The sequence below is a fragment of the Cyprinus carpio genome, chromosome A11, assembly GCF_018340385.1.
Source record: "Cyprinus carpio isolate SPL01 chromosome A11, ASM1834038v1, whole genome shotgun sequence".
Lineage (NCBI taxonomy): Eukaryota > Metazoa > Chordata > Actinopteri > Cypriniformes > Cyprinidae > Cyprinus > Cyprinus carpio.
The window spans coordinates 7,358,797-7,383,719 of NC_056582.1; the positions used below are offsets into that span (position 1 = coordinate 7,358,797).

Here is a 24,923-nt window from a genome sequence, read left to right on the forward strand (position 1 = left end):
AGACAGATGAAACTAAAACTGAATTATTTGGCTTCAACACCAAACAATATGTCTGGTGGAAATCCAATACAGCTCACCATCCAAATAACAGCATTCCTCCAGTAAAGCATGGAGGTGGTAATAGCCTGTTATTGGGTGTTTCTCTGCAGCATGGACTGGAGCACTTGTCAAGATAGAAGGAAAAATTGATGGGGCAAAATATTGTCAAATTCTTGAGGAAAATCTGCTGCCCTCTGCCAGAATGTTGTCAAGAGAAGAAGGTTTACCTTCCAACATGACAATGACCCAAAACACAGCAAAACTGAGCACACAGTGGTTGAAGGAGTAAAAGGTGAATTTCTTGCATGGCCTAGTTAGAGCCCAGACTTAAACCCCATTGAAAATCTGTGGAATGACTTCCAGTCCAGAATGCAGTCCACAAACGCTCACTATCAAATTGAACTGAAATTGAGCAGTTTTGCAAAGGAGAGTGGACAAAATTCGCGAAGTCTAGATATGCAAAACTAGTAGAGACAGAGACATTTCCCAACAGACTAAAGACTGTAATTAAAGCAAAAGGTGGTTCAACAAAATACTGACACGAGTGGGTGATCCTTTTTCCATCTCAGTGATTCTGTTTTTTTTTTTAATTCTGACATTTTTGCTTTATATCTTTCACTTGGATGTCATAAATTAAAAGTAAATACAGCTGGATAAAACAAAAACTGTGTCCATTTTCACTTCAGACTGCAAAGCAACAAAATGTGATTATTTTAAAGGGGGTGATTCTTTTATATACCCACTGTACGTATTTACTCTTATTTATATACATTGGTTATTTGTACTTCTGGTTATATGCTCACTGCATTTCATTGGCCCTGTACTCTGCACAATGACAATAAAGTTGAATCTAATCTTATCTAATCTAATCTAATCTATTATTACGTCAATCTAATTGGATTGAGTGCTGGTGATCGCTGTTGGATTGAAGACTGAAGAGTGACAGGTTGTTGTGCTGTTCTCTACATTCATTCATACCGGCACCAGCATGAAGGATCCACAGCTACCAGGTAAAGTTTATTCTTTTCCATGGAATAGAGTATAGGGAAAGTTTGTAATCAAGCAGAAACAGATTTTTAATTTTTTTTTTTTTCATCTCTTAGGGCCATATTTTTAAGACCTTTTGATCAGTGGTTATGTGTCAGGTTGCACAGATTATGAATAATATATCAACTGAGATGAGCTAATAATAATGATGAAGATAATTTTCTTACAAGACAAATGAATGTGATCCTTTATTAACTGCTTATTAATTACAGTTGATATGCATAATATCTCATCATTTTTTCATTGATTTTGAATTTTGTTAAGTAATGTTTGCTCTTAAGCACAGTTGTTTTTTTAAGATGATGAAAAGTTTCACAGTACAAAAGATGTTGGTGGAAAATAAGGAACATTTGTTGTTTTGTAGAATTTAAGTGCTATTTATGACACTTAGATTTTTTGTTGTTGTTAGAGTTCAATTTTTTATTATTAAATGCAGCAAAAGTCATTAATGAAAAAGAGTGTGATTAAATTAAGTCTTATTCCCAACTATTTGTTTTATTCCTGCAGCATTGGTGTTGCTGATATTGAAAATAGTTCAGTGGATATCCTGTGTATTTTTAGAAGTGTGTCGAGTCTGCAACCTGTGATGCATGGTCTTAATGTGGCTCCTAATCCACCCTTCTTAAAGACTTTTCTATTCAGACTTACAAGCCTGATCTTGCAGACATACTGGACATTTGAACTAAAATAGAAAGGGCATGCAGGCATGGATTAGGATTATACAAGAACATCTAGAGGGATGCGACCATAATGCAATATTCCAAAACAGTGTTATTTCAATATGCCGGTGTCACGCAAGTCTTACATTATAGGTAAGGTTTTAATAAAAAAAAAAATTATGAAATTTATGAAAAAAAAAAAAAAAAGTCAGCTGTGGTTGACAGAACTTCACCATAAAAATAGAGTATCAACATTTTAGTTTTTATGGATTTAACTTAAATTTACAGGGGGAAAAACTGTACATAATGTAAATATACCAAACTCAACTGTAAAAATAAATAAATAAAAAAAAAAATCTCAAATACTGCATAAAAACCCATGTAAAAGCAACAGAATTCCCCGAACTGTTGCATTGCAGCATGAATAAATTATGTGGTTATTCTTATAGGATTATGGTTTTGCTGTTTGCTGACTTCTTTTAAACTTGTGTTATTAATTTGTCACTACTGTTAGTTATTTGTTGTGTTGTGATGTAATATATAAAGTGTCCTATAAGATAGATTATATATATATATATATATATATATATATATATATATATATATATATATATATATATATATATATATATATAAATATATATATATATATATATAAATATTGATTAATAGATTAATAGATCCTAAAAATAACAATTGCAAGTCACCACTTAAGTATGATATTTTCTTTAAAGGGTGATTTTTTAAGTCAGTATATATATATATATATATATATATATATATATATATATATATATATATATATAATATATATATATATATATATAAAAATATTGATTAATAGATTAATAGATCCTAAAAATAACAATTGCAAGTCACCACTTAAGTATGATACTTTCTTTAAAGGGTGATTTTTAAGTCAGTATATATATATATATATATATATATATATATATATATATATATATATATATATATATATCAGCCATATATATAGTACAGGTCAAAATTTTGGAAAACATTAATATTTTTAATGTTTTTGAAAGAAGTCTCTTCTGCTCATCAAGCCTGCATTTATTTGATCAAAAATACAGAAAAAACTGTAATATTGTGAAATATTATTACAACTTAAAATAATAGTTTTCTATTTTGAATATACTTTAAAAAAAACAATATTCCTGTGATGCAAAGCTGAATTTTTCAGCATCATTACTCCAGCCTTCAGTGTCACATGTAACATCCAGTCTATCACATGCATCATTTAGAAATCATTCTAATATTCTGATTTATTATGAGTGTTGGAAACAGTTCTGCTGTCTAATATATTTGATGAATAAAAGGTTAAAAAGAACTGCATTTATTCAAAATAAAAAAAAAAATTAATAATATATATAATATATTTTCTTTACTATCACTTTTTATCAATTTAACACATCCTTGCTGAATAAAAGTATTGATTTTATTTAAAAAAAGAAAGAAAAAAAAATTACTGACCACAAATTACTGACCAGTAGTGTATATTGTTATTACAAAATATTTATATTTTAAAAACATAGCTTCTTCTTTTTATTCATCAAAGTATCCTAAAAAAGTATCACATGTTCTGAAAAAATATTAAGCAGCAGAACTGTTTCCAACTTTAATAATGAATCATCATATTAGAATGATTTCTAAAGGATCATGTGATAATGATCCTAAAAATTCAGCTTTGCATCACAGAAATAAATGATAATTTAAAGTGTAATAAATTTAAAAACAATTATTTTAAATCATAATAATATATCACAATATTACATTTTTTTTCTGTATTTTTGATTAAATAAATGCAGGCTTGATGAGCAGAAGAAACTTCTTTCAAAAACATTAAAAATAGTAATGTTTCCAAACTTTTGACCTGTACTGTATATATATATATATATATATATATATATATATATATATATATATATATATATATACACACACACACACACAGACATTTCTAAACTAAAATTGTAGTTTTGTAAAGAAATGTAGTAACTGTTTATATTTGCATACAAAAATATTTTCATCAAGTATAAGCCTTTAAATTTCAAGGTTTTTAATGTCGTGACAAATAAAATTCAATTATGTCCTGACTTTTGTTTGGTAAATGTCTATAAATGTAAAAGCAATGGCCGTGTCAGTCTCCACAGACTCTCATTGACCTTCCATGCTGAAGGAAAGGTTTACAGGAGCTTCATCTTTCAAGGACGGGGTGAACAGGGATCGTGACACCGACGCAGGAAATCTGCTTGTAATAGTCTGGAGAATCGAACATTGAGGCCAGTGCAAAAGTATAATTTATTATCAGGCAAAACCTCTTATTAGCTGCAGTAGTATATTCTTTAAAAATATATACTCAATTTAGTTCACCTATTATGAGATGTAAAAAAGGTTAAAGGTTAAAAATGAACTCAAATGTGCCTTAAAACACTCTTCACCACTCTTATTATAGAGGATCCATAAATTCGTTTTTATGTACAGTTTTTATTCGAGTAATTTGACTTTGCTGGAATTTTCAATCTTATTTTTTTCTTTGTCTCATCCAAGGTACCAAAACACTAAATGTCTGGGCAAAGCGACATGGAAAAAAAGGAAAGAATGAACCGGCGGCCCAACCTGCCCAGAAAGAAGCAGAAACACGCAAGTTTCCGGCACTTACCCCTGAACAAAGAGCGAAGCAGACGGCCTTCGAGAGGGTCCTCTATGACATGTCCCACAATGAGCAGGTCATCAGTGACATGATGCTGGGCCGGAGGATTGCTTTCTATGAACTCAGAGGAGAAATAGGGACTGGAAATTTCTCTCAGGTCAAACTGGGTGTTCACGCTTTGACTAAAGGTGAGACAATCAGTTGTCACTTAAGAAGGCTTTGCATGACTCTATAAAGTGGCACAGAGTATCTGAAATACTATACAGTATATCAAATAAAACCAAGTGGCACAAGTTATATCTGTTCTCAGGCTAGCTTTAAATTTCTGCCGTTTGCAATTACAATTAAGTGTCAAGGTAATTTTTAATGGATGTATGAGGCTAGTTCCCGTTAAGTTCACACCTGAAGAGAACTATGCACACATTCCTCTAATATTGACTACCAGAAATTGTCCAAACGATTTTGTCTTCAAAATGTTTAATCTGAAAAGGTGCTAGCACCATCTTTCCTAAAATTCTATCTGATACAATTACCCAATAATTAATAATTATTAAATAATTATGAATAATTCAATAAAGTACTATATATGGAACATATTATTAATAATTAATATAAATAATGAAGAAGAATTTCTACGCTACAAGTGAATTTAGGCATTACAACAGTATTAATGTAAAATATAAATTTTGAGATTTGCAGTTTTTTTTTTTAAATTATTAGTATTTTTAAAGATCAAAAAATCTTTAAAATTCCTCATTTGTAAGTCGCTTTGGATAAAAGCATCTGCTAAATGACTAAATGCAAATTAATTTTACATTTTCATTAGATGATATCTAAATGGTGTCTTAATTTAAAAAGTTGTAAAAAAAAAAAATAATAACAAAAAAAATTGCCAATAAATGATATAATACAATATAATAACTATATTGTGAATCTCTAAATTTGGGGACATTTAAAATGTCCAAACATGGGGACACTACATGTGTAATTCATATATTATACATATATATATAATTCAAATATTTATTTAATATAATTGTGATGGTCCAAACTAGATATTTTTTTAAGTGGGAATGAAAAGAAAATTCCAATCAGCTCTCATGAGAACATGTAACTATATTACGAGTTGGCAATTTGTTTTCGTAAACAATTCATCCATACAACCTCATAAATTTTAAAGGAGTAGTTCACCCAAAAATGAAAATTTGCCTAAAATGTAATCTCCCTCATCCCATCCAAGATGCAGACGAGTTTGTTTCTTCATCAGAACAGATTTGGAGAAATTACATTACATCATTACATCACTTGCTCCCCAATGGATCCTCTGCAGTGAATGGGTGCCGTCGGAATGAGAGTCCAAACAGCTGATAAAAACATCACAATAATTCTAATAATACACATGACTCCAGTCCATCAATGAATCTTCATGTGAAGAGAATAGCTGCTTGTTTGTAAGAAACAAATCCATCAAGACTTTAAACCGATCCATAACACTTCCTCCAGTGAAAACTCGCATTAAAATCCACTGATACATTTGTTTAAAACTGTTTTCACTAGCTTGATCTGTGCATATTGCTCTCCTGATTCAGATGGGACAATTCTTTCACTGGAGAAAACAATATTATGGATAGAAGACTTGTATTTTAGCTGGGAGCAACGGTTTGAAGTTAAAAACATCTTAATGATGAACTTGCTTCTTACAAACTTTTCACTTTGCAAGACGTTAATTGATGGACTGGAGTGGTGTGGATCACAGCTGTTTGGACTCATCCCTCTTCTCTGGTGACGTATGCAGGACTTCTCCAATCAATTAATCGACTTAAACCTGCTCTGCAAGCTCACATTCATCTGCCTCGACAGGGAGGCCTCTCAAGCATTTTACCACATATTTTTTAAAGACCTTTAATAAGATAAAAAGGTCACTTGAATATTTCACTAGCTAAGTTTGTATGACATGGATTTGCCCGCTGTGATTTAACACTCCTCTCTCTGTCTCACAGAACGTGTCGCAGTAAAGATTCTCAATAAGGCACGTCTCGACAAGAAGTCACAGAATCTGTTTGCCTCAGAGATCATCTGTATGGAAAATCTGTCCCATCCGAACATTGTGCGTCTGTATGAGGTGCTCGAGACCAGTAAGCATTTGTACCTCGCTATGGAGTATGGCAGCGGAGGAGACCTGTTCTCACGCATCACCAGCAGGGGGCGCCTCTCAGACCTGGAAGGCAAGCTCATCTTTGCCCAGATCATCTCAGCCATCAAATACATGGTGAGAGCAGCAGGGCCTTGTCCTCGCCTGACCTGACAACAGCTCCTGTTTATTGATGCTGCTTGTGAAGACAAGCATTAGGAAGTATTAAACTGCATTACTCATCCCGCACATGCTAAAGACGTTAATTCCACCTCAAACTGTGTGATTTATTGAGAAGAGGTGTTCTATTAGGCTACTTTTCTAAGCAATTAGACTTGTGAGTTTTAATTAAATGGGTTGGAAAATCCTATAAACATAGATTATGAGATTTGAATTTTGGTCTTTTGTTCAATTCAGTTAAACTATTTTGATGAGATTTGTAGTTATTTTTATCAGTATTACTGGTCAGAGGTAGATTGGATATGTAGTTTTTTTTACTGTAAAGTGTTACTGTATTTTTACTGTTTTTAAATGACATTAATACTTTAATCCAGCATTAAATGTATAAAAAAAAAATGTCAGTAAAGACATTTATAATGTTACAAAAGATTTCTATTCATCAAAGAATCCTGAATAAAATGTTTCTACATCTACAAAAATACTGTTTTCAACACTGATAATAATCAGAAATGTTTCTTGAGCAGCAAATCAGCATATCAGAATGATTTCTGAAGATCATGTGACACTGAAGACCGAAGTAATGATGCTGAAAATTCAGCTTTGATCACAGGAATAAATTATATTTCAAAATATATTTACATAGAAAACAGTTCTTTTAAATCATAATAATATTTCACAATATTACTGTTTTTACTGTATTTTTGATCAAATAAATGCAGCCTTGGTGAGCAGAAGAGACTTCTTTCTAAAACATAAAAAAATATTACAGACCTCAAACCTCTGAATGGTAGCGTAGGTCAAGAATTCTATTTTAGTTAAGAACATTTACAAAAAATCAGTTAATAATAACAATCGATTAAATTATGTAATTGATGCACAATATTACTACTGACAGATCAAACCCTGTATGATAATTATTGTTATTTAATTATAAGATGGATCAGCAAAATTCTGTGAATTACATTTAGATTTTTTCAGTGGTCAGTTTAAAGTGGAAAACCTTCCATTATATGATGTTTACATTCTGATTTACATGGTACAGTATAAGCAATTTATGAATTTGTATGTTATGTATGTTTCGTTTTCCACAGGATTCAGTCTAACAGATCTATCTGTTTCATTGTTTATTTTTCAGCATGAAAACAACATCATCCATCGTGACCTGAAAGCGGAAAATATTTTTTACACCACTTGCTACTGCATCAAAGTGGGTGACTTCGGTTTCAGTGTTGTCAGTGAGCCGACCGAAACTCTGAACACGTTTTGTGGCTCCCCGCCGTATGCAGCACCTGAGCTGTTCAGAGACAAAAGCTACGTGGGCCGTTATGTGGACATCTGGGCACTGGGTGTCCTACTCTACTTTATGGTGACCGCCACCATGCCTTTCTTCGGCGACAAGTTAGGCCGACTGAAACGCTGCATCCTGCAGGGGGCGTACAGCATCCCGCCCTACGTCCCTGAGTCCTGTCAACTGGCCATCAAAGGCCTGCTGAGACCCGTACCTGTGGACCGGACCACTGTGTCACAGCTGATGCTATGCTCCTGGCTGAAGGGCATCGAATACCCCAAACCCTATCCTGCTTTCAATGCGACGCCCAGTTACCTTGCTGACCCTGTGAAGAGCCTGTGCGTGGAGGAACAGGAAGTGAAGTCAGCCCTGAGTGAGCTGGGCATCATTGGCACACATCTGCAGAATAACACCTGCACTGACTGCCGCAGCCCAATAACAGGAACTTATCGTATCCTGCTGCACCGCATCCAGAAGAGGAGATCTGTGGAAGCAGTAGGATATTCCGCCCTGTACCCAGAGGATTTTAGTACCAAGAAATACTGGACCAACAATGCAATGGCTAAGCACAATCCTTCGGCAGTGTGTAACGTCCTATAAAGACAAGTGCTGAATGATTCATGTGTTTGATGCTATGTCTCAGGAAGTAATGAATTTACATGTATGAAGTTGTGCTGTTTTTATTTATTTATTTATTTATTTTCGTGTGAAACCCAGCATCCCAGAATCAATCCCAAGATGAGTATTTTACGTTCTATAATATTTTTTGAGAATATATCAAGTTAGAAGGTTCCCTTATTAGTGTTTTGGTGCTTATCTGCTGCTAAATCTGTGGTTAAAAAAGAATAGCCAAATTCCTAAAAACGAATTCACTTTTACAAGCCAGTTTTTTTTTTAATTAATCAAAAATGTAGAGAGCAACACGTGTAGTCTGATTCCTGGAACTAATGACTCTTTCGAGCTGCTTCTTTTCAGTGAATCAAAAACATACAGGGTGACCAGTGTGTATTTCTGAAATGATCTTATCAGCCGGTTCTTTTTAGCAAATCGAAAGCATATAACACAAGAATGAACAGGTTCCTTTTAGTGAATCACGAACATGCAGTGCAACAAGTGCAGCCCAATTCCTGAAACGAATTATGAGCCGCATCTTGTGAGTCAGTTGTGTTTAACGAATCAAAAACCTACAGCGCAACAAGTGCAGCTTGATTCCCCGAAACGAATGAGCCGGTTCATTTAATGAATAGCTCTAAAAAGGAATTGAATCATTATAACAGAAATAGACTCATATTAATCAGAATGAATCAGTTGTACCGCATAGTTTTTGTGTTCTATTTTACAAAATCTCAGGTCTGAGACCACTTGTGCAAATGCTTAAATTTGTAAAATTCTTGTTTATTTTTATGTCACTTTCTTTTTATTTTTTTCAACAACAATAAACCCTTCTCATTGAGGGCTCAGACTTTTAGACCTCAGTGAGGTATGATACAGCTGCTTTCCTTTTAACAACCTATATGGACATTTCATATATTAGCAGCAGAAATTGTGTGCACATTTGGATTTATCATACACGTGTAATTCTAACTGAGGGTGTTTTTATTTAGCAGTCAATCCATAAGTGATCATTTACTGTTGCCAAGTTGAATATGGAGATGTGGCCAATACTTAACCTTTAGGAAAACATTTGATACATTTTTGTGTCACTGAATAGTTTGAGAATATTGTTTTTTGATATTGTCTGAGCCATAGCTTTGGGTTGAGTGTTATATGCAGTAAATACTGTCTGTTCTGGCCTTATGTAACAAGGTTCACATGCATTTTTATAAAAGCCTGACAGATTTGATGTTTAATATGATGGACTCGACAGCCATCTGTTTCCATTTAAATAGCTGAATTACTTTGCAATCATTTGCTGATCTCAGACAGGGTTTACATTGAACGTATGACACAGAGCATTAAACGCTAATCAGCAGTTAATTCTAATTAGCGTGGTGCTTTATAAAAAGCTTGTGGTATCAGCGATTATTCCATTCTATAGAAGAAATCATCTTTATTTCCCCTGATATCAGGAATGGAGGAGATCTGCCAAGAGGCTGTTTTTACAGGCATAATAGTGTTTTGTAGATACACACACATGCCTTTGTCCCTCCAAATCATATTTAGAGATACATGTCATGCTACTAAACCTTATATTACTCAATAACATGACATATAGATCTGAAATTGTTATTGTACTCCACTGCAATAATTTTAAGCATGATGTTTGATTATCAATTTACAGTCGAGCATTGCACGTGATTTATTTTTACCTGATTGCATGTTAATATTATCTTTTTGTTTGAGCTCATATACATGACAAATATATTGTACTTTGCTAATATGATACGTAACATTTTATATAACGTTGTCACACGAATTACAGATGCTACTTGGAAATTACATTGTACAGTATTATATTTATTATTATTAATTATTAATTTATTATTTTCCTGACAGTAAGTTCACTTTCCTCTCAAATTCTCATTACTGTGACACAATAATAAATATATAAATACTGTTTGAAAATGACATATTAGGAAGTATTTATGCATCAGTGTTCTAATATAGAAATATAGGAATTACAATGAAAAATAGCAGGGCATCAGAAAATAAATAAATGTCACAATGCATATGGTAATGAGAATATGAGAAAATTTAGGTGGAAAAAATGTCATAACATTATAGACTAATGCAAAGTCTATAATGCAAAAAAAAAAAAAAATTATTTTGGTGTGAACTGACATGTATTTTTGAAATTCCTAAGCTTTAATAAAAGAATATACATTGCCTGTGTACTCCTCTGTAATGATTGAAAGCACAACATAAATCAGTGTGTGCTTCAGAATCAGTGCTGTGGTTAAAAAAAAAAAGATAGAAAGAAAAAAAGTATATCAAGGAGACATTTATTTTCTTGTGTAATCCAATGCATCTTGTTCTGAAAAATTGTGAAAGCAAACAAAATAAATAGTGCTTAATTAAACAAAAGACTATCCAGTAATCCAAATAACCAATTTATTTTATTTTAGGAGTTTATTTTTCTTAACTGGATCCTCTGAATTGCTCAATTTGGATATCCAGTGTAAACAAGTGTGGGACTGGATTAACTGTCCTTGGATTTACTGTATGTTTTTTATAATAATAATAATCTTTTCTGGTATTGCTAAGCATCAAAGGTCTAGACTCTCTTAACATCAACATCTATCACATAACAGGCCGTCTCCTCAAATAATCAGCAACAGGACCCTTGAGTAAACATCCTTTCAAATCCTTCTTAGACGTGCAAAGCATGGCAGAGATTTACTGTCCTTGGAAAGAACAGTTTCTTTTCCTGTCTTTCTGAATTCACTTGAACTCAATTTCACAACATTTGTGCACATCCTATACGCTACTTGTTTGTACTTGCAGCGTTCATGGTTACTTCGAAGTGATTGGCAGTTTGCAGGCTGATATGGATTTTGCAATCCTCTAGTTGGCCCCTTATTCCAGACCTGTTCACACATGCTTTGGCACCAAAAAGTGAAATCAATGACACGTGAAGATCACACAAAATCACTGACGTACTTTGACATCAAATGCTACCTGCCAGCTACAATATATTTCACAATATTGACAGGCAGTTCATCTTTCATTTACCAATTAGATGGACTCTTAAAAAGGTGTTGGTTTTTCAGTGTGCTGTGTGGAAATGGACAATGCAAGCACATAAAGCGACAACACACAACTTTCAATAGGTATATGCAAGTGTGCTGGAAAACATTAACCATACATGAAGCACAAAGGACTCCATTATGGATTAATAAGATAACACATACCTAGATTGTAAGCTAAAAAAAAAAAAAAAAAAAAACAGACCACAAAATTAGTAAAATATTAATAAAATAATCAAAATATACCCAAAACATACATATAAATTAAAAATGATCAAATGTTTGTTTTTTAAAAGCCAGGCTTTAAAGGGAAACTCCACCCCATAATCAAAATTTTGTCATTTTATCACTTACCCCCATCAGTGATGCGCGGGTCAATGTATAAACAACCCGCAACCGACCGACGTTTTCAACTAACCCGCCCGCAACTCGGACCGCAAAAAAAGAAAAAGAAAATATTGTACCCTACCCGCTTCCTGACCCGCATCTTTTAAAAGTAGTAAATGCTCATCGTAGGCAGGGGCGTAGAATTAGGGGGGACGCCAGGGACGTGTCCCTACCAATGTCCAGCGACTGCCAAACTGTCCCTAGCGAAAATTTTGAAATATGTGTATATGTTTTGTAATTTCGCATCTGATGACGCATCTGAAACATCATACCATTGATATTATTACCTAAGAAGTTAAAGTAAATAGGCTACGTTAGAAAACGGCGCGCTTTCAAATCTTTCAAATCTGTTTTCTTTCAAATCAAAGCTAAATACACGTAGAAACAGTGCATCCTTGTGGTGTGGATGATTCAGAAGCGCATACGCAGCATACGGTGATATGGAGAGACACAGAGGAGACTGTTGACAAAGGAATTGTTGAATAAAGTTGTTATTTTTGTTTTCTTCACATAGAAAAAGTGTTCCCGTCACTTCATAACATTGTGGTCGAACCACTGATAGCAGATGGAGTATTCTGATGATGTCTTTCATACTTTTCTGGACCTTGACAGTGTAACTTACTTGGCAGTCTATGGGACAGTCACAAGCCTCCCGGTTTTCATCCAAAATATCTTAAATTGTGTTCTGAAGACGAACAAAGCTTTTACGGGTTTCAAACGACATGGCGGTAAGTGATTCATGACAAAATTTTCATTTTGGGGTATCCCTTTAAGACTTTGTCTGAAGGAATGATATACAGTACCATTTCTTAATTCTTAAGTTGGAAGTGTATTCCAACACTAAAAAGCTCTTACAGAAAAGCATGAATGGCTAAAGGAGGTGGACCTGAAAGGAATTTCACAATCTCCTCTCTGAGTAGATCTTGTAGATCTATTGTTTAAAATTTTCTGCTTAATAAAAATACTAACTGGTGGATGAGCTTTTCCATTTACAGTCTTAAACATCAGACAGGCATCAGTTTATTTTGTTAAATTTTCCCAACTAAGAATATCATATTTACCCAAAATATTGCAGTTATGGTAAGTATTGATTTTTTTTAATCTAATACTTTACAGGTCCTTCTCAAAAAATTAGCATATTGTGAAAAAGTTCATTATTTTCCATAATGTAATGATAAAAATTAAACTTTCATATATTTTAGATTCATTGCACACCAACTGAAATATTTCAGGTCTTTTATTGTTTTAATACTGATGATTTTGGCATACAACTCATGAAAACCCAAAATTCCTATCTCAAAAAATTAGCATATTTCATCCGACCAATAAAAGAAAAGTGTTTTTAATACAAAAAAAGTCAACCTTCAAATAATTATGTTCTTATTTATTTGAAGACTTTATCCAATTTAGCACATTAGGGGAAAAATTAAAATGAGCTAATTTACAAATTAGTATTTGATGATCGACAGTATCAAATGCCCTCTTCAAATCCAAGAATATGGCCCCAACAACACCTCCTTTGTCCATTTTAAGCTTGATATTTTCTAAAAGAAAGCAATTTGCTGTCTCAGTAGAGTGGTTGGCTCAAAATCCAAATTGCATTGCAGTGCAGTGTGTAAGGGCTACTATTAAGATGAGTTAACAACTGTTCAGCATTTCTCTGCAATTTTGGAAATAACCAGTAAAATGCTAATAGGCCTATAGCTACTCACCTCAGTTGGGTCTCCAGATTTATAAACCGGAACAACAATGGCTGACTTCCAGTCCTTTGGAAACTTCCCTTCTTTAATAGAGGCATTAATTAACTTTGTTATTGGTCCAGTGAATAAATCTGCATGCCTTTTAAGAAAGATAGAATCAAATCCAAATATATCTTTAGACTTGGAGGTTTTAAGAGAGTTCAGAAATGTATTAACTTTAGATTCAGAAACCTCCATTAGAGACAGGGCAGACTGAGAGATGTCTATCTGTGGTGTAACCGAAATTCCAATATGATTAATGGGCACTGTCATCTTTACAGATTTCACAAAATAAGAATTAAGAATTTAATTTAAAGTTAATATGTTCTAAATGTTCTAATTCAAAAATGCTACAAATGTGCAATTTCAAATATACAACAGAAGTTTCAATAGGAATGACATTGAAAAATATTTTAGTTTATCATAAATGCTTGTCCGTACCTTACGTAGTATTTCAAAGACAATTCAAGTAATTATGGAATTGCATATGAAGTACCCCTACGTTTAAGTAAATCCATCTGATATAAATTTTAACTATAATACATTTTCTGTCATGGTTCATGGGTCTATGTGCTCATTTCTGTGTCTGTGTGTGTGGGTGTTATCCACTCCTTGTGCTCGTCAGTGTTGCCTAGTTACTGTGCAACCTGATGAGCTGATCAGAGCGGTCACAGGTGTAGCTCGTCTGCACTGCCTATATCTGGCTGGCGTTTCTGTTGAGTGTTGTCAGATCGTCGTTGCTCACGTCTCGTCTTTATCTCTGTCAGACCTTCTAGTGTCTAAGTTTGATTCCTGCCTGGTTGCTGTTTTCTGTTCCCCAGAGGGTTTGGACTGCTCGGATTATTCTCTGCCTGAGCTGTGACTCTGCACTGCTGGGTTACCTGCACTTCTACTAATATTTATGTAATTTCACTTGCAATTGGATCTTGTGTTTCTGTTTCATGATCTGACCATTATGGATCCAACGAGTGCATCAGATTTAAGAGACATTTTGGCTCACAGTAATTCACGCATGGATTGTCAGGAGGAACAGAAGGCAGCCTCAAATCATGCTGTTCAATCCTTGGTCTCTCAGGTCTCAGAGCTTACCACCCAGCTACAACGTTTCCAGACTGAGTCCGTCCAGCAATACACTGTGCCTAATCCACCTGTGTCTTCTATCTCGGCTCAGGCTGCTTGTTTCACCGAACCCTGCCTTCCGCCTCCAACTTTTTACTCTGGTGAATCCCAGCAATGCTGCTCTTTTCTTGCCAAGTGTTCTCTGTATATCTCCCTTCAACCATCGTCGTTTCCTACAGAGGAATTGAAGATAGCATTCGTCATAATGCTGCTCTCTGGATGAGAGGCTTTCTGGGAAGCTACAGTTTGGGAGCAGAAGCTTCCGTGCTGCATGTCATTTCAGTCATTTTCGGATGAGATCAAAAAGGTTTTTGATCGGGTGGCTTCGGGCAGAGGTGGCTCGTTTTCTGGCAGAGTAATGCAAGGAAATCGGAGCGTTGCGGATTACTCCATTTGAATCCCGCACCCTGGCGGCGGAGTGCTGTTGGAATCTTGAAGCACAGTGGGATATTTTTTTACATTGACTTACTGATTACATCAAGGACGAGATCTACCCAATGGAGTTACTTACAACACTGGATGGATTAATTGATCTGGCTATTCGGGTGGACACCAGATTGCAGCAGAGAGATCAGCGAGTGTGCCGAGCTCCAGCGGCCAAATCTACTGAACCACCTTTCTGTCACCTCTGATGCAGACGTTTTCTTCTCCAAACCAGAACCCATGCAGATGGGCAGATCCCGTCTTTCCCTGCAGGAGAAGTGTAGGCGGCAAGATGAGGGTCTATGCCTGTATTGTGGAGCTGCTGGTCACATCACAGCACAGTGTCCCGCAGGCATGGGCCGGTATAAGATTTTGATGGTATGATAACCTTAAGCAAAAATATCAAGGTTTGACAGTATCACGGTATTGTTGTTACAGCTCTGAAATGTGGTATTTTTTTTAAATGACTGGGTAATTTTTTTTTTTTTTTTTTTTTTCGCAGGACACAATATATTTTGTTTTTTAGCAACATACAGAATATTAAAGACTGACATCTTTAACCTAAATCTGTACTTACAGTTATTTAATTTTAGTTATATAATTAATATACATATCATTTAGTTATATAATAATAATAATAATCATACACATAATTTGATTTAATAATAACCTAATCTGACAGCAGGAGGCACCTCTGGAACACCAGATACAGACCAGATACAGCGTTTTCTCGGTTACCGCTATAAACAAAGCTGCGCTTCGCTGAAACACTGCTGAAACAATGAACTTTACAGAGACGAGATGAAAAGAAAACACCACGTACACTTTTCAGAAGACAGTCAGCTCCCATCAGAAACACATTCATATAAACCCCCAAATCAATATTGAGGATTTTCTTACAATAGTTCATGCATCATGAACAGTGAGTGATCTGCATGCTACAGTATTTTTCTCTGTGGGTTCGTCTTCTGCGTCTCTTGCCTGTGTTAACGGGTGTTAACAGACTTCATGTTTTCACGTATAATGACATTTTGGAAAATGATTGCATTGCAACGCAGTTTAAGTCCAGAACCGAGAGTTGCAATAAGGCAAAAAACGTCCGGCATTACGCTGTTTTCATCATCAATGAAACTCGCGGACAGCCGTGCACAACCAGGTACTGCGCATGTGTCGAGCTCATCCGTCCGCGCTCATCTGCAGTTGAGTTTACTTTTGAAAGCTGTGCGGCTGTGTGCGAAACTGAAAGGAACGCTGAATGTGAAGTTCCAGGGGCAGCTCCTTAAGTTTGGCCATCCTACACACACACGTGACTGACCGCTCGCTCGCACCATCAGGAGGAGGAAGGGTCAGTGTTACTCTCTACACTGCACTCAGCCTGAGGGATTCCTACTCTTTCAGTCATTGAGGAGACATGGAAAACAGTGTATACCGCAGGATCGGTATAGTAGAAAATATTTGTGGTTTTGAAACCGTGAAATTTTCAAACCACGGTATACCTTGAAACCGGTAATCGGCCCATGCCTTGTGTCCCGTAAAAGCCAGAACCCGTCAGTAGGTAAGGGGTTACTAGGGGGTGGGGTTACATTGGCTAAATCCTCTCTTGCTGCTACCCTCTTTCATCAAGTTGCAGTGGTCCTCAGCCACTTATGACTGTCAGGCTTTAATTGACTCTGGTGTTGAGGGTAATTAAGACTCTGATCTTTCTTTCAGACTTGAACTCCCTGTGTTTGCTCTCTCCCAGCCTATTGCTGTCCATGTTCTCAGTGGTGTATCTCTTCCTTCCATCACTCACATTACAGGTCCAGTAAGACTCATCACTTCTGGTAATCACACTGAGATCATTAATTTTCTTTTAACTGTCTCCTCTTATTCCAGTAGTCCTTAGGCATCCCTGGCTTGTGCTTCATAATCCTTATATAGTGAAAATTAACAATCCTATTTTCTCTTGTATTCATGTACTTCATTCAACTCAATTCACCTCAACCTCTTTTTCTGTGTCCTGTTCTGTGTTTCAGGATGAGCATATGGACCTGTCAAACGCGCCCAGTGAGTACCTCGACCAGAAGAGAGCATTCAGTAATTCTCAAACTGCTTCTCTACCTCTGCATTGTCCCTATGATTGTGCAATAGATTTATTACCAGGTACATCTCCGCCTACTTTATATGCTTTCTGCCCCAGAGAGGGAGGCCATGGAGAAATATATTTCTGGTTCTCTAGCAGCCAAGATCATTTTCCCCTCACCGGCTTTTTTGTTGTTGTTGTTGTTTGTTTGTTTGTTTTGTTTCTTTGTGAAAAAAGACTGGTCTCTTTGTCCCTGTATCGAGGGCTGAACAACATCTCAGTGAAGAATACATATCCTTTGCCATTGTCTTCTGCCTTTGAATGTCTGCAGGGGGCATCCATGAAATTGGACCTCTGCAACGCTTATCATTTGGTTCGCATAAGGGAGGGGGATGAATGGAAGACTGCTTTTAATACCCCCAGGGGGCACTTTGAATATTGCGTTCCTTTTGGGCTTTCCAAAGCCCCCGCAGTCTTCCAGGCACTCGTCAATGACATGTTGAGAGAGATGCTAGATCAGTTCATTTGTCTTCCTGGATGACATACTGATAGTTTCTCTCCAGGAACATGTTCAGGATGTCAGGTGGGTGCTTCATTCAGAATGGTCTTTGTCAAGACGGAGAAATGTGCTTTCCATGTACAGTCTGTTCCCTCTTTTGGTTACATTGTGTCAGTCAAGGGGATGCACATGGATCTGGACAAGATTCAGGCTGTGGTTGATTGGCCAATTCCAGATTTGCGCTAGGCCCTGCAGAGGTTTCTGTGCTTTGCCAATTTCTACCTGCGTTTTATTTGCAATTTAATGCAGCTAGCTGCCCCTTTGACTACCTTCCATTCAGGTGGTACAGTGCAGCTGAAGCTGCGTTTGCCAAACTGAAGAGCTGCTTGTTTTCAGCTCCCATCCTTATCGCCCCGATCCCTCCTGGCAGTTTGTGGTGGAGGTTGACGCGTCAGAAGTGGGGGTTGGTGCCATCCTATCCCAGCGTTCTTCCTTGGCCGGTAAGATGCATTCTTGCGCATATTTTTCTCACTGTTTGTCTCCCTCTGGATGCAACTATGATATTGGTAATAGAGAGCTGCTGGCAGTCAAGCTTACCTTGGAGGAATGGCATCATTGGTTAGAAGGTTCGGGGTTCCTTTTGTCATCTGGACAGATCATAAGAATCTTGAGTACATCAAGTCTGCGAAAAGATTGAACTCTAGGCAGGCTTGGTGAGCTTTATTTTTCGGTCGTTTCGATTTTCTTTTTTATCTGCTGGGCTCCAAGAACATTAAGCCCGATGCGTTATCCCGAAGTTTTGACATTCAGCATGCCTGTCTTATCTCGAGCCTATTGTGCCACAGAATTTTAGTTTCTGTAGTCTCATGGGAGATTGAATCAGGTCCACACAGCCTCCCAAGGGGTAACGCCTCCGCCCGGATGCCCACCGGGTCATTTGTTTGTGCCAGAGATTTTCCGGCCCGATGTCATTCGATGGAGTCCCACATTTTGCTAGATTTCTTCACAGGTCTCCCGCCCTCAAGTGGGAACATGGTGGTTTTGACCGTGGTAGACTGATTCTCAAAAGCTGCTCATTTCATCCCTCTGCCTAAATAACCATCTGCCAGAGAGACAACAGTTGCTGTCATTGACCATGTTTTTCGCATTTATGGCCTCCCGACGGACATGGTCTATGACAGGGGGCTTCAGTTTGTCTCTAAATTTTGGAGTGAGTTTTGACATTTGTTGGGGGCAACTGTTAGTCTTTCTTTTGGGTATCATCCCCAGAGTAATGGTCAGACAGAGAGAGCCAACCAAGACCTAGAACGTATGTTGCGACGTTTGGTCTCTCAGAAACCATCCTCTTGGAGTCAGCAGCTTTCATGGGTTACTCATTACCAGTATCTGCCACGGGCCTGTCTCTGTTTGAGTGTAGTTTAGGGTACCAGCCACCTATTTTATATCCATGTCCTCCATCAAAAAGTGTGGTTTTCATCTAGGAACATTCCTCTCTGTACCATATGAAATAAACTTGCTCCTTAATTTTATTGGCCCATTTACGATCACCAAGATTATTAGTCCAGTAGTGGTCCGCCTGAAACTGCCTTCGGCGTACAGGAGGATTCATTCTGTTTTATGTTTCCAAATTAAAGCCTGTTTTTCATGCTAACATTAAACCACAAACCCCAGTTCCCCCACTGCCGCGACTCGTAGATGGAGAATTGGTTAATTCAGTGAATCGGACTCTGGACTCTGGGCGGAGGAGACTCAGATTCCAGTACTTGGTGGACTGGGAAGGTTACGGTCCAGAGGAGAGGAGTTGGGTGCCTGCAAGAGTCATATTGGATCACTCTCTTATTGATCATTACAATCGTCAGGCAAGTTCCTCTGGGAGTGCCAGGAGGTGCTCTTAGGGTAGGGGGTACTGTCATGGTTCATGGGTCTGTGTGCTCATTTCTGTGACTGTGGGTGTTATCCGCTCCTTGTGCTCGTCAGTGTTGCCTAGTTACCCCGCACCTGATGAGCTGATCAGAGTGGTCACAGGTGTAGCTCGTCTGCACTGCCTATATCTGGCTGGTGTTTCTGTTGAGTTGTCAGATCGTTGTTGCTCATGTCTTGTTTGGTTTTCTATCAGACCTTCTAGTTCCTGAGTTTGATTCCCACTTTGTTGCTGTTCTCTGTTCCCTGGAGGGTTTGGACTGCTGATTATTCTCTACCTGAGTGTGACTCTGCACTGCCGGGTTACCTGCACTTCTATTATTGATGTAGTTCGAGTCATCTAATAAAGACTACCTTTCACTTGCAATTGGATCTTGTGTTTCGGTTTCATGACCTTTTCATTTTAATTGCAAATCACATGCAATTACATGTCCAAAACCTATATGTAAGTTTACTCTTAAAGTACTTGTTTTTAAAAAAAAAAAAAAAAAGGATTCTGCAGTATACTTTTGTACAAGGGTAAGTCTTGCTCTACACTAATCGGTTAACAATCCAGCCTGTTGTACAATTTGAAGCATTTCTCAGCATATTGCTATTGGCACATCTGGTTGCATGCTAACTGCGTTTCATTGTCTCTCTACTTGTATTCTGCACAATGAAAAAGTTGAATCTGATCGCTATCGCTGCTTTGACTCAGATTGTGGATTATTCATAATGGAATGCTGTGGTTTCTTAGATATCTCCGTACATTGATCTCAGTCAGTCAGATGTTTTTCTAAAAGGAATGTTCAGTTTATAAATGAGACATTGTTTATCCTCCGTATAGTGTGTCATCTGAATGGCCTAGACTGTAAAAAGTGAAAAACCATTATTGATACAAATATCATCTCCCTTATGAGAGGGGTTTTTTATCTTCTGTGAACATAGTTGATAGTTCACAGGTCAAAAAAGGTAAAAAGTGAAATGTTACTGTAAGTTTGTGCGATCAAACATCCTGTTGTTACTGGAATCGTAGACAGGCTAATAGCATGTGAAATAGTCCTTTCTGAGCACTTGTAACATTTCTCATGGCTATGGGCCAACAGAACACGCTTTATTGTCTTAGTCATGAATGATGCAAAAGACAAGTTTGGAGTTGTTGGAGGAACAAGCACACACTGATTACATTGTCCTGAAAAAGTTCATCCACCCTGTATGTGAGTGTGAGAAAGGTAATGCTACTTTGCAACGTTTTCAGTTTAGTAACAAATGCTAGTCACAGAATGACGTCATGCTATATCATATAACACCCTGAGGATTTAATTGTTTATATTACAAATGCTGACATGGTAGTTGTCTTCAGTTTTATATCTATTGTTGTAGGTGGAAATGCAATTAGAAATTGACCAATACAGACTATATTGACAATATTGTGTCTAAAATATATTAACTTGTTTATTGAACTGTTGCATAAAAGCAATATCTCATTTGCATTCATGCAGATATTTTGGGAAAAATAAACAGAACTTTTACTTGTGTGCAGGGCTGCATTAAGACTGTAAGGGGCCCCGGGGCTTTACCTCTAGACGCACCCTTCATCTACCCAGGGGCGGTCCTAGGGGGTGATTCTAGCTTGCCCCCCCCCCAAATTTGGAATCATATCACACCACACAATATTGGGTAAAATGCGCAGTTTGTCCTGTAAAATATATATTAAAAGAAAAACCTCACCAGCTGCTAAACTGGCCCCTTCACTGGCTGGCACAGAGAGACATGCATTTTTAAAGCACTGTGCATTATAACCAATCACACATGATTCTGTTGAGTTTATGAATGCAAGGAGGCGTTCAGATGAGTCACCACTGAAACACGTTGTTTGTCACCGCGTGTGCTGGCTGACTGAATTCTCTGGCTAACTCTCTCATCAGAAACAACAAAAGTGAAGATGTAAAAATGTAAGGGAGATATTAATTTCACAGTGTAAACAGCTTTAGAGATTATTATGGGAGTTTCTGAGAGTGCTTGAAATCGCTTGACTGATGTAAAAATGTTTTTTGATAATGTAAAGGTTCTTTGCTCTATTTTTTACAATTAGTAACTTACAAAGTTTTTATTAATACAAAGTCAGTTGTATTAAAAATATTTAATGTTATTTTATTGTCACGCTACACTGCCGGAAGGAACACAGAGTCGAGAATAATCAAGAGAGTCTTTATTAATCCAACACAGGGGTAAATCCAACATGAAACACAGGAGAAAGACACACGTACTTGTAGACCCGACAAAACTGAACTGAATGGACAAGGCTTATAAAGACAGGATAACGAGGAGCAGACAGGTGCATGGAATTACTAAATTAATGGGGACATGGAATACATTGGAAAGAAACTAGACACACCTGGAATAAAATTAACAAACCACGTGAGACAGAAACTGGGTCACGGGGCAAAAACACACATAATCCAGGGTGTGACACATATCTGGTACTTAAGTTAAAAGACAGATTTTTATACAAAGTTAATAGATTACACTATTAGGCTACTTGGCCCATCACCCATTATAGATCAACCAACATAATCTATAAAAGTGCAAAATGCATTTACTTACACATATATGAGGATCGAGATATTTCATGATATATTTTGGGAATATTTCAAATAAAAAAATAAAAATAATAATAATAATAAAACGTTTCCCTGTTAAAAAACAACAACAACAAAAAAAAAAACAATAGACACCATTACAAAATGGTTTTACTGGTTGTAATGGGACTTGTATTGGTTTTACTGGAAACTGTAATGAACCTTGTTAGTCTCTACTGGTAATTGGATGCCTTCTATTGGTGGCTTGTTAAAACCAATAAATCCTAATGGAATATGTCCCAAAACACACTACAAAAAAAAAAAAAAAAAAAAACTTTTTTAATGGTTTTAATGGGTAAAAGTTGATGATTTGTAATGTATGTAATGGTTATTTGTAGTGGAACCATTAAAATTTTCTGTGATGGTTTTATTAGATTTTTATCAGTAGGGACATTAGCCTATATCAGTTATACAGAGGTATTGTGGCTGCTTTGTGTCACATGACAAGAATCAGAGCCACCCGCCCCCCACCTAGAGTGCATGATGCCCCTGACACTACAATACAAAATTATTCGTCAAACAAATGAAACATGATGAAACATTCATATTAGCTGAAATTGTTATTACTTCTAGAGATTGCAGTGATACATGACATGGTGAAAAATTACTGAATGAATAAGTAATATAGTAGGTTAAGATGAATTTTAAAATTGTGCCCTTTGATCTAGAACCACACCTGCATCTACCAGATCTACAGCCAACATTCACGTAAGTTGTCAGCCTTTTATTTTGCAGTAATAAATTCCATTAACATAACATCCAAGCCTATAGGTCTGTCACATAAAATATAGAAATATCATATGTATAAACTACATATGTGATTGTCTGGCATATTTTACACAGATATCTACATATAAAAACACTTAGATTAAATTTAGCATTTAATGTTCATTTAAAGCATTATGAACTAACATTAAATAGAGCTAGAGCGCCAAAAGTTACGGATTGCAGCTTTAAATCACTAATTTACCTTAATAATAGTGAAATAATTCATTAACATTAATTAAGGGAAATAAATTATGTAAAATATTGTTATTCATGGCAGTCAAGTATTCTTGACAGCTATTGCAATAACTAAGCTAATATTAATGAGTGAAACCTTTGTAATGTGCTACAGTATTTTTTAAGTGTTCATCATCAAAGTTGTATTATTTCATTTTTATTTCAAATTAAGGCCACAGGCTTGACAATAAGGACTTGCCGAGGGCCCGGGGCCAGCGTGAAAGACGCTCGATCGAGACAGCGGATTTGTCACTGTCCAATCAGACGACTATTTCGGCTTTATGAAAGTTGATCATTTGCATGGGTTTTAAACCTCTCCAATTTAAACCTTCAATAGAGTTTAAACAATTCATGTGCAAAAAGACACAAAAGATTTCAATTCAGTGCTTGCGCCGCTTGTTACAATGCACACAGAGAACCGCATCTCTGCACTGAACACTGAATAGAGGACATGATAAACAACTCCATGTTTTGTGTTCTGTGTACAGCGAGGATATAGCTGCGTCTCGGGCAACAGCGAGAGCCCCAAATTGAGTTTCTTTCAGTCTGGACAAATTTAATACATACAAAACTATGTCAAAATACCCATCTTGGCACTTATCCTTGAAAATGTCTTAAATGTCTATATCTTAAGTGAATGTAAACAGTTGCGAAAGAAAAAGGATGTGTATCATTATATTGGACCTAAAGTAAATTGGACCTTGCATTGTGTCCTAAAGTGTGCTTCGGGTGTGTCAGGCAGCTCAAGTAAAACACTGAGAACTTTTTCGTGGGTTATTGTGATTAAAAACTATTTTTAACTTCAAGCACGTCCCACAATATTTTTAATTCATGCATGTTCTTTTCGTAGAAAAAGAAATGTGCCCAAATATCTTGCTTTAAAGAGGTTTATTATCTGCTAGAAGATTATCTGGAAACATCAAATGCAACTGCTTTGCTTCCAAAGGTATACTCAACCTTTGTTTATTAATATAGCCTATAACAAGAGTATTGTATTTACAATAAAACAGTAAGTTAATATGTATGATAGTCTTATATTTATGCAGAATCGTACACATCAGCATCGCAATGTATCATAAAAATGATTATATTCCACACCTCTAGTGTGTGGTGGCTTACTAAGTACTGTGAGCTCAACTATTTAACCATTTGACTAATTATAGCCTATTGTATTAAGCCACATATGACCTGTGAAGTGGAACAAGACCTGTATCATGGAACAGTGGCGGGCCTGGACTGTGAAGCAGTGGACAAGACCATAGGGCATGAAGGAGTGATGGACTTGGACCATGGAGCAGTGGAGGATCTGCTCCATGGAGCAACCATGAAGGATTAGGGGAACCAGGGCAGAGCCAGAGACCAGGGTGGAGTCGGCATAGCAGAGACATGGACAGCCACCTGGCTGAGACAGAACAGGCAGAGTAACCTTGAACAGCCTCAATGGCCA

At 36.5% G+C, this 24,923-nt stretch overlaps 1 protein-coding gene and 1 long non-coding RNA gene across 3 annotated transcripts; both read left to right on the forward strand.

Moving 5' to 3' along the window:
- Nucleotides 1–944: 944 nt before the first annotated feature.
- LOC109065193 (serine/threonine-protein kinase NIM1-like) lies at nt 945–10,844 on the forward strand. Its single transcript, XM_042766108.1, has 4 exons — nt 945–1,049; nt 4,317–4,607; nt 6,420–6,688; nt 7,866–10,844. The coding sequence occupies exons 1-4, from the start codon at nt 1,028–1,030 to the stop codon at nt 8,616–8,618; spliced, it is 1,335 nt and encodes a 444-aa protein (XP_042622042.1). The 5' UTR covers nt 945–1,027; the 3' UTR covers nt 8,619–10,844.
- A 5,129-nt stretch (nt 10,845–15,973) lies between these two features.
- Nucleotides 15,974–20,325, forward strand: LOC122146580. 2 transcript variants are annotated; one of them, XR_006161097.1, is made up of 2 exons: nt 15,974–17,195; nt 17,388–20,325. It is a non-coding gene; the product is annotated as an uncharacterized LOC122146580 (long non-coding RNA). The 2 variants fall into 2 exon arrangements; XR_006161098.1 differs by having other exon boundaries at nt 15,974–17,171.
- Nucleotides 20,326–24,923: the final 4,598 nt, after the last annotated feature.